Source organism: Musa acuminata, chromosome BXJ2-1 (assembly GCF_036884655.1).
Source record: "Musa acuminata AAA Group cultivar baxijiao chromosome BXJ2-1, Cavendish_Baxijiao_AAA, whole genome shotgun sequence".
Classification (NCBI taxonomy): Eukaryota; Viridiplantae; Streptophyta; class Magnoliopsida; order Zingiberales; family Musaceae; genus Musa; species Musa acuminata.
In genome coordinates, this window is record NC_088338.1 from 8,303,592 (window position 1) to 8,314,017 (window position 10,426).

General features: G+C 43.4%; 4 protein-coding genes across 4 annotated transcripts; 2 read left to right on the forward strand and 2 right to left on the reverse strand.

Annotated features, from left to right (window-relative positions):
- The first annotated feature begins 716 nt into the window (after positions 1 to 716).
- Positions 717 to 3,176, forward strand: LOC135598765 (protein SAR DEFICIENT 1-like). The gene is made up of 8 exons (XM_065093064.1): positions 717 to 903; positions 1,113 to 1,188; positions 1,341 to 1,393; positions 1,483 to 1,979; positions 2,067 to 2,227; positions 2,303 to 2,497; positions 2,583 to 2,676; positions 2,757 to 3,176. Exons 1-8 carry the CDS (start codon positions 815 to 817, stop codon positions 2,873 to 2,875), a joined length of 1,284 nt encoding a protein of 427 aa, XP_064949136.1. The 5' UTR covers positions 717 to 814; the 3' UTR covers positions 2,876 to 3,176.
- Positions 3,177 to 3,658: 482 nt separating this feature from the next.
- Positions 3,659 to 7,524, reverse strand: LOC103991957 (nicotinamide adenine dinucleotide transporter 1, chloroplastic). The gene is made up of 9 exons (XM_009411508.3): positions 7,180 to 7,524; positions 6,827 to 6,922; positions 5,939 to 6,045; positions 5,685 to 5,733; positions 5,424 to 5,542; positions 4,993 to 5,087; positions 4,804 to 4,892; positions 4,643 to 4,737; positions 3,659 to 4,249 (listed from the first exon to the last, which is right to left on the reverse strand). The coding sequence occupies exons 1-9, from the start codon at positions 7,247 to 7,249 to the stop codon at positions 3,968 to 3,970; spliced, it is 1,002 nt and encodes a 333-aa protein (XP_009409783.2). The 5' UTR covers positions 7,250 to 7,524; the 3' UTR covers positions 3,659 to 3,967.
- Positions 7,525 to 8,087: 563 nt separating this feature from the next.
- LOC135598766 (18.1 kDa class I heat shock protein-like) lies at positions 8,088 to 8,827 on the reverse strand. The gene has a single exon (XM_065093065.1). The coding sequence runs from the start codon at positions 8,705 to 8,707 to the stop codon at positions 8,219 to 8,221; it is 489 nt and encodes a 162-aa protein (XP_064949137.1). The 5' UTR covers positions 8,708 to 8,827; the 3' UTR covers positions 8,088 to 8,218.
- Positions 8,828 to 9,551: 724 nt separating this feature from the next.
- On the forward strand, positions 9,552 to 10,346 carry LOC135598767 (18.1 kDa class I heat shock protein-like). Its single transcript, XM_065093066.1, has one exon. The coding sequence runs from the start codon at positions 9,643 to 9,645 to the stop codon at positions 10,111 to 10,113; it is 471 nt and encodes a 156-aa protein (XP_064949138.1). The 5' UTR covers positions 9,552 to 9,642; the 3' UTR covers positions 10,114 to 10,346.
- The last annotated feature ends 80 nt before the right edge of the window (positions 10,347 to 10,426 follow it).

Genomic DNA, 10,426 nt, shown 5'->3' on the forward strand with positions numbered 1-10,426 from the left:
GTGAGAGAGATTGAAAAGTCTCGCCATGCGATATCTTCAGAATGAAAGCGAAGGACGAGGACAATTAATACCAGCGGACGCGTTAAACGGTCCAGTATGATCTCGGTGCCTTCGGATGCCCAAAAGTCTTCGATGCTCTATGGGGGCGTCAAAGTCTTCTCCGACGTGTTCACGCGTCTCAGCTGCTGCTCCTCTCAACGCGGAGGCCAATGCAAGAAACCGTGTCCGGCAGAAGAATCTCCACCTTGTCTTTGTTACAACGAAGTCTACTGATGAAATCGTTTTCGTTGGACACTTCTGCATCACGAATTGTTTCTTGTGCGAGTTGGCAAGGAAGTTAACGCCCTCATGTCTTCATCCGATTGGTTCGGTGGAACGTTCAGCAGCCGATTGATGGCGGAGTGCGTTAAGAGCTTCTAATCTGAGAGCCTTTTTGCATTGAGGAGGTGTGCTTACCGCGACGGTTAACGGGTCTTCACCGCGTGTTCGTGGGAAACGGAGAGAGGAGATCAGAAAGAGAGGCCGTGACGGTTGACCGTTGGAAGAAGTGACGTCACATCAGGAGTTAATTACAAGCCATCTTCTTCTTCTCACGGAGCAAACTCGTTTCCCTTAACTTCGGAGTTGTTTCCTGGTACCTTCCTCTGTTCCACTGTCTCTTTGATTCCACACGTCCCCGTTGCGGCTGTTCCCAATAAGTTGATGGCCACCCTCCCCCCCCCACCCCCCGCCATCGACCTCCGAATTCCTCGGTTGCTCCTCACGACTTCTTCCTCTAAACCTTAGCTCTTCCACGGCCAACTCTGTTCCAGCAATGGCAGCTAAGAGGCTTCGTGATGACCCTGACAAAGAGTCTGAACCGTCGGAGGAGAAACAGATGCGACGCCTGCCTTCATTCTCGACGTTAGTAGTCTCAAGAGCCTTCCTCCGCTCACCATTCTTATCACTTTTGCTTAATGGTTCTTTGATATGAGAGAGCCTTCCTCTGATTTTAATTTGTGCGCAAGCTTTTGCCTATGATGATATCCTCCATCTTCCGCAAAGAAGTCCTCAAAAAGGCATCTTGTGGCATCGATTGATGGTTACCATCTTCTTCCTCTTAACATTGACAGGGTCATCAAAGAGGCGATGATGGCGAAATCCCTGAACAACTTCTTCGTCGCATTGGAGCCGCTGCTTCGCAGAGTGGTACGTTGAAATCTCTCTAATTTCATGCAAGCGATTGTTAATTAATCCTCGATGAACAGTTGAAAGATTTCTCGCAGCAGTGCATCAATGATTGTTCATGACAAAGAAACAGAGGATTAAATGATTTGTTTTGGTCTTCTGATGCGAAATAGGTGAAAGAGGAGGTGGAGCGAGGAGTAATCCACAGCATGCGCTCGTTTCAGAGGTAAAAGAATCAACTGGTCTTTGATCCAAGATCTGATCTTTGTTCATGGCGAGACCGATCAAAGACAATAACATTGATTCCCTCCTCAGGTCCACCCCAATGCAAATCGAAGCAGCAGCAGAATCATCAAGCTTCAAGCTTACCTTCAACAAGCAGCTGTCACTTCCCATATTCACCGGCAGCAAAATAGATGACATCGAGAGTAAGCCGCTCCAGATCGTCGTCGTAGATGTGCACACCGGCGAGGTCCCTTTGTCCACTCTGTCATCCCCTCTCAAGGTAGAAGTAGTAGTCTTGGACGGAGATTTCCCTTCGGGGGATCAGGAGGACTGGACTGGCGCCGAGTTCCAGAACAACATCGTGAAGGAAAGGACGGGGAAGAGGCCACTGCTCACAGGAGACGTCAACGTCACATTGAGAGATGGCGCTGCTTCCATCTCCGACCTCTGCTTCACTGACAATTCTAGTTGGATAAGGAGTCGACACTTCAGGATCGGTGCCAGAGTCGTTCCCGGGAGCCACAACGCGCCAAGAATCAGAGAAGCCATCACCGAGCCCTTCATGGTCAAAGATCACAGAGGAGAACGTGAGTATGAAATCCTTGATCTTGCTGCTTTTGCACCATCAATTCAGCTCCCAATGGAGGCTAACTAAAGGAACCATCGCAACCCAGTATACAAGAAGCATTACCCACCAGCTCTCGGCGATGAGGTATGGCGACTGGAGAGGATTGGGAAGGACGGAGCGTTCCACAAAAAGCTGTCGGCTGTTAACATCAACACGGTCCAAGACTTCCTGAAGCTGCTGGCCGTCGACCCTCATCGCCTTCGCAGCGTACGAACTCGGCCTCATTCCTCATCGCGCCAAGTGCTTTTCAGTCTTACTGACGCTTCTGCTCTCATGGATCAGATACTGGGCGTGGGGATGTCCGACCGGATGTGGGAGGGAACCGTCGCTCACGCCAAGACATGCGAGGTGGGCGACAAGCGTTACGTCCACCGAGCCCCGCAGTGTAGCCTTGTCTTCAACGCCGTGTGCGAAGTCGTGGAGATCATCTCCGACGACATGACACTAACATTGCAGAGCCTAAGCAAACCTCAGAGAGTAAGTACTGCACTCCTGCGATAGCTCTTTGCCTATACTCTCTGCAGTTCATCATCTTTGACAGTCTGCCTCAACTATCTTGCAGGCCTATGTGAACCTTCTGGTTCGCGAAGCACATCGGAACTGGGATAGTTTGGAAGATGCTGATGCATTCTTCGACCAGAGCATTGTTGCAGCGAGTGAGTACATCAAATTGCTAGTTTTCAGCATAGGTTGAATTACCTGTGGGGGTTTCTGAATCAATTTAGCTTATCGACAGATGTGCAGATGCAGCAAAGTGAGATAGAGCCATTTCCCTGGCATGAAGTTGAAGAGAATGCAATAGAGTATCAGCTGGAAGACTATGAAATCCCTGATCCTGCTCAGCCTTCCTTTTGAGTAACACAATAGGGTGTGAGCTGCGATATGTTGTTTTATTAGGCACAAATCATCTGCCCTGATTGCTTGTTTTGTGAACATAGGAAAATAAGCAAGCAGACACGAGGCTATTCTTTTGTTCATCATCTTACTTTCTGTGTTACTTTGTCTTGGAAGATTAGTTTGGGAGAGGAAGATGGAGTAGAATGATGTCCTTTGCAAGCATTTGGACACCCACTCCATCCCATCTGTCGAGTCCAATTGTAATTTGATTCTGTGTTTTCCATCATCCTGTTGAAGGAATATTAGAAAGCTCTTGACATGCTTCCTGGTGTTGCCAAACGTATACAGAAATGGCCAAAACAGAGTCACATCAACCACCATTTTCTTGATCAATCAATCAAAGCTTTCTTGATTGTACCAAAAGAAGGCTGTCAGGAGTTTTGTGGAAGACAAAATGCCATGGAAAGTGTTCAAACTCTCTAAATGGTGAAGGTTTTACAAGTTGCATGCTGACCGCACAGGAGTCTCTTTCAAATAATGTAGTTTGAAACATCCTAATTATGATTCTAATGACCAATGAAACTACTAGATGATCAAATTTGAGATATACATACAGTAGTACTCTGGAGACCTTAGAAATTTATTTGAATTATTGTTGTGCACATCACCTCATTTGGTTTTAGGAAAAAATGGAAATGATTCATGAACAACATTATTTGAAAGAATTAGGTAATCAATACAAATGGAGCCGGTCATAATGAAGAAATAACAAGCAACCAAGCAGGAACATAAACATAAGGGTTATGAAGATCAATATCTCTGGTCGCTTGAGGTGACCATGTGAAGATTGTCACTTGGAATTCTCATAACAAAATGATTTAATCAATACAAATGTTACTTTTCTATGAAGTAGACAAAAAGTACAACAATTATGCTAATGTGGCAAAAGAATACAACCAAAATCAATTGTTATCTTAAGCATTTCTGCTTATTAGTTTTCTTGACTTTTCACTCCTATTGTAGAGCCACCGATCCAGGTCAAGGTGAAAGGGAATTATTAGTCAGTGTCCTGCGGCAAGTGTTCTCTTTGTCAACTAGATCTCTGGTGCTTCAAACTAGTCTCTTCATTTTCTGACTTCCAGCATCTGGGATTATTTCTGGATGGCTTTCTTCAGAAGGAACAAATTGATGCAAAAATCTTTGAATCATCTCATAACTGGTGAATGTGATAACAGCTGCTGGGGTGGTTCGTAACAAATTTGTGCCACAGCCACGGTAAAATCCAGATATGCCATCCTTCCGGAAGACCTTCTTAACACAGTCCACGACACCAGCATATTGAGTTAGAGAGTTGCGAGCATGTCCTTGTTCTTGCAGTTTGGACCGCACAACCTGAAGAAAGAATATGCCACATGATTCAGAAAAAAAGGAAAGAGAAAGAAGGCATCTTGGTCATGGTAGCTTTAAAACAGAACATCATGTCAAGAAGAATGAAAATCCAGTTCATTATATGAGGGCAACTTTGACGATGTCAAGGCATCACAGTGTTTCTTGTGTATGTCACGGTGGGGAAGTAGACAGACTGGAATAGTCCAATCTTCTTATAAAATCAATGAAAATCCAGCTCAAAAAGTGGCAGTGCTTCATGTACAGTTCTCTTAAGAAGATCTTTTTTCACTTTTTCCCTCTAGTTTTTTGGAATTAAATAGATTTTCTAGATCTGAATTCTGCATCTGCCAAAATAAAGTGAAAATGTCAAAGAAATAATGATGGAAGGAGGAGCACCTCATGAGGGTAGGTCATTGTGGAGGCGAGCACTTTTGAGAGCGAAGAAGCAATAGCCACACTACCAGCACTGAGCTTATCCACCGTGGTGTTATCTGAAAACAATTAAGATTAGAGCACCATGTAATGAAGAAGAATAACTATCAGGTAGATATTATTACCTTTGTTTGCTAAGTGCAATTTGATATTTTCATATACTGGAAACTGGATTGCAACATGGCTAATACCAGCTAGAGCTGGAAGAAGACCACTGTTAACCACATGAAATCAGTCACCAAGAACATGACAATTAAGATCCCAACAGAAAAGAAAATTCATGAATTAGTTGTACATGGAGAGAATTGACTCACCTATAAAACCCTCGGATGCCTTCTTCGTGTGAAATCCTTCTCAATGCAGACATTACACTTTTGTAAGGAACTACTCCAGGTCTGATCCTCTGAGTCTAGCACCAGACACAAAAGAAACATCAAGCATTGCAGAGCTGCTAGTTGAACCGAAAATATTAGAAGTCTAGAAGAGCTAAACTCGGAAAACACTACCACAGTCAAATAATCTAGATGGATTAAACCCCCTATGCAAGTGTTTGGCATCATTAAGTACAAAGGTTCACAAGAGAAAGATCATCAAAATAATGGTAAGACAAGTTTGTGTATGAAACATACTCACAAATAAAGTTCTATCTTATACTTTTCTTCTCATTAAATTTAACAAATTAAAGCTTCTTGGACTAAAATTGGCATGAAGTTGGCTCAGATGAGAAGGGGATAAGAGAATGTACTTGAAGTCTGGTCTTAACAACCCACAGAGGATTGGTCACAACTGCCGTTGCAGCCCCTGCACCTGAGGCAGCAAGAACATTTGCTCCAACCGAAAGTTGATTGTCTACCTTAGTTGCATCTGAAATTCTAGTCCATGTTAGTCTTGCATGGCATGGAAAATTTTGATGATGAAAATGACTATAGCAGAAAAACCATACTGTATCTCTAAGAACCCAGAACTACAACCAAAGGAAATGGTGGAAAGAAAATCTTAAACCAACCATGTGAATGAAGTAGCCCTTTAAGCTTATCATAAACTGTAAAGTACACCTGGAAAAGAAGTTAAAGTGATATCAGAACAAAATAACTGAAACAACATTATCTAAATAAATCACTTCATCTATGATGAAGATAACAATAAAGCCTATAGCTGAAGCCACACAAATCAAAGCTATTATCCGTGGATTTTATTTTTCAGAAGTTTGAGATGTATAAACAAAACGAAGAGGAACTGGAAGCAAGATTAAATACTCACTGCCCAATTTGGAAGTAGCGCTAAAATTGTCGGAGAAAGGCCATGATACATTCCTTTAAATCCTTCTTTCCTAATTATTTGTTCTAAGCTTGAAATGATAAGACTTCCTAATTATAAAAAAAATCAAACACTTCAAAATCTTAACCAGTAATGAACTTGATGGATGCAAGGATGATATAATTCAAATAGTAGTAAATGATAATCTATTGCAAGCCTCAACCAGAACAATGAAACACATACTGGTGGAGAACATATTAAAACTAGTGAAAAGATCATCTACTATCAAAATTCAACTGGAAAATAGCATGATCATGAAGAAAACCATTATGAAAACAAGAATAGAAAGCATATTTTGATAAGCTCCCTAGACAGGTCACTAACATACAGCTGTGGTATGACAACCTACACTGGTCTTATACAAAGTCCACAAGCAACTTAATCAGCAAAACTGCATCTGATCTATATGTTATGATATTTATTAATCGTGCTAATATTTTATGTTAGAGGGTAATGATCCTACTATACTGTACATAACCATCATTGTCTTGGACCACAAAGCTTACATAATAGGAAACTGACATCGATTGCCATGATTTACTATACATCAATTTGAAGTCGTCAAACCTAATTCATGCTTTGATCACCATGTGAAAAGTTAGCAACAAAGCCTACTGCAAAGCTGTGTTAGTTAATGTTCACCCAACATTTTGCCAGGCTACAATTAGTTGCAATAATCCCTCGTCCATATTACCAATCTAGGAAATTGCTTCGACCATAACTAGCTAAAATTATCTTAGCAAGATTCTAACTTTAGATCGAAAACCACTTAATTCACAAGAGAATGGTAGTGACAGTGAGTAAAAAATAAAAAAAATCAGAAGAGCATACCCCGCCGCGAAGATTGTGGAAGATTGGGCAATCCATGCACTTGAAGCCTCGTCTTTACCACGTCCAGCGGGCACACAAACGTCGCTGCAATGATCCCTGCAACCATTCTTCGTCTTTATTAGAACAGACAAATTAAGAAGCCGATTCTCAAATCCTAACAGACAAAAAAGGAAAAACCTCAAACCCCTAATTCAAAAGGAAATTTTCGATTATTTTTTATTATCATACTCAAATGAACTCCAATTTGTAAATCCAAAAGAATAAATTTTACCACTCTAATAAACTCCAAGTAGAGAATGAGGGGGGAGAGGGAAGATCTCATGGGAAAGAAGGGAAGAAAGGGAAAAACCGACCGGCGGACGCCCCAGCGCATGCATTGCAGAGGAGATCGCGAAGGGACGGCCCGTGGAGATCACCCGGCATGACGCTGAGATCTTCAGCTAAACAACCGGCAGCAGATTCGATCTTTCGGGTTCCAAACCACAGAGCTCTTAATCGAGAAGTGCTATATGGCAGGCACGGATCAAATTAAGAGGAGAAGGGCGCCATGGTAGCCTTCGAGGAAGAGGAGGCGAAACGGAGGGGTTCGTTCGAGCAAAAATTTCCGGAAGACGGAGGAGGCAAAGCGAGACGAAGGAAAGAAGAAAGACTGAATCGACCGCTGCCGCTGACAACAGTTTGTTTCTTGTTCTTCGAATTGCAAATCACCGGCTACCGGGTGGTATATTTATACCTCGATATTTCTATTTTCATTCAGCGATATATTTCCAAAAACATTTTTGACCCTCAAAAAACATTTTTTTTCTATTTTCTTCCACTCTTTCTTCTATAATTATGGTTGCGTTCACATATTATAAATATTATAATATTCTTTTTCGGTGACTTGACCTCACCATCATTTCCTGCAGAAGGGATCATTTGCGTGTTGGAACGGCCACAATTCAGCATCAATTGGATTGGTCCGTGGAGCACGTTGAAGACCCAAATGTTGGATCGTTCGCTGGTGATTCGCTTGGAAGAACGTTGATTCGTAATTGACCAACTAGTAAAGGATTGGTCATCAAGACGTTTATACGAATGTTGAAGTCCAGATGGATTCTCCAGATTTTTCTGGACCTAAATATACGGAACTCATACTTGCGTGTACGTCCACATCATGTGTGTACGTGGAAGATCACATTGTCCACGACAAACTCTTGAGGAGATCCAATTATTTATAATTAGCATTCATTAGTGAAGGCATCTAATAGCAGAAATAAAATACACGTCAAAGCATACGTAGAACACGTTAAGATTTGTAATTCCAAAAGCACTTTTGTACATTCTCACCACGCACAAACCAATATTTACGTGCAAATTACACCACAAAAGTCACTCGAAGTTGCACCCAAATCAGAGAGGCCAAAAGCTGCAGCAAACGACGTCCTTCTCTTTGCCCCTCTTCTTGCTCGCTGCTCCGCCTGTGATCTCAACGGACCTTGCCTCGGGCTTCTTCATCTGCCGCTTGGGCACTATCAAGGTGAGCACCCCGTTCTCGATGGAGGCCTTCATCTCATCGGCCTTCGCATCCTCCGGCAGCCGGAACCGCCTGTAGAACCTGCCGCGGCTCCTCTCCGAGCAGTGCCACTCGCACTTCTCCTTGTGATCGATCGGATCCCCGCTTCGCTCGCCGCTTATGGAGAGGACCCTGCCGTCCTCCACCTCCACCTTCACGTCCCCCTTTCTGACCCCCGGGAGGTCGGCCTTGAAGACATGCGCCTCCGGGGTCTCCTTCCAGTCCATGCGGATGTCGTCTGCGCCGGAGTCATCCGAGGGAAAGCCACGGAGTGCATCGAAGATGTTGCTGTGACAACCCAACAACAAGTTGTGGGCGAGAGACATATTAGATGCTGCTGCCGCTGCGTCTGCTTCTTGAAGCTGAGATATGTAGCAAACTCGCTCTGGTGTCGCAAAGTGAGGGTGGGAGTGTCTTTATAGTTGGCGATAGATCAGTCCATCTGGAAGTGTCTCATTGGTTGCTTCCAGCGTGGTATATCTATTCCACTAATAAACGAGACATTGGTGCTCCGGGCGTTTCGAGAAGCCTCTACGCCTTTCTTCTCATGTGCACGTAGTTTTGGTGGGACCAGATAGACCAAGTAAGATAATCCTTTGGATGAAATCTTGATCGTCGAAAGAATTATTTATTAATATTATTATGATTTGATTGAAATCAATCAATTCCAAACCAATTATTTTAATTTTAAATCAATTAAATATAATAAAAAAACAACACATAAAACATTTTACCTTAGGAGGTTAAATCTTTATGTCTAAAATCAATTAACTTGGATTTGAATCTTCAAATAACCATTTAATTTGATTAAATTTTTTTATAATTTTATTTTTATATCATTTTTAAGTCATTACACTCGTCATAATTATACGCCTATTCTTTAAAATTATAATTTTTTATATTTAAAATTAATTTTAATTAAAAATAAAAAAAACAATTCTAATCAAAATCGAAACCGTTCGAACCGATCCTAATGATTGATGATGACACATCAGACGGCTTAAAACAAAATAAACAATAGAACAGAAGTGAAATATACTGGAAGACGATGGAAGACCTGAGCACCTTCGAGAGCCCCGCTGACGACATGGCGTCGACAAAAGCAGCAACGAGCACAGTCTGGAGCCTTCAGGACCCATCCATCCGAGCCTATAAATGCTCATCGTACTTACTCAACTCACCAAGAACAAGGAAAAGAAATCCACAGCTTAGCAACGCATCCTACGCTACCACTAGAAATCCTTCGAAGGCATTTGCAACCATGTCGATCGTGAGGCGCAGCAACATCTTTGATCCCTTCTCTCTCGACGTTTTCGACCCCTTCCAGGGCTTCCCCTTCGACGCCTTTCGCTCCCTGAGCGAGACGCGCCCCGGCTTCGCGAGCGAAACCTCCGCCTTCGCCAACACCCGCATCGACTGGAAGGAGACGCCCGATGCCCACGTCTTCAAGGCCGACCTCCCCGGGGTGAACAAGGAGGAGGTGAAAGTGGAGGTGGAGGAAGGCAGGGTCCTTCAGATCAGCGGCGAGCGAAACAAGGAGCAGGAGGAGAAGAACGACAAGTGGCACCGCGTGGAGAGGAGCAGCGGCAAGTTCCTCAGGAGGTTCCGGCTGCCGGAGAACGCCAAGGTTGACCAGGTCAAGGCCTCCATGGAGAACGGCGTCCTCACTGTGACTGTCCCCAAGGAGGAAGTTAAGAAGCCCGACGTGAAGTCCATAGAGATCTGCGGCTGAGCTCTGATGCTTGCCGGAGAAACCCATAGCTGAGCTTGCGACCTATCCAAATAAGTCTCTGTGGCAGTCGAGTGAGTGTGTCCGTCCTATGTCTAAGTGTGCTATTTGGTTTGTGTCTTTCCGTGTCTATGTAGTCGGTCGACTTCGGGAACTCTTGCGTTGCTCTCGCGGTAATAACGTTTGTCATGGAAGTATTCCTTAATTAAATATAAGTCGGTCTACTTCATCCGTTACATATGTTTCTACTTCGGGAACTCTGCCTTGCTCTCGCAGTGATGACGTTTGTAATGGAAGTATAGCAAGTAGTAACCAA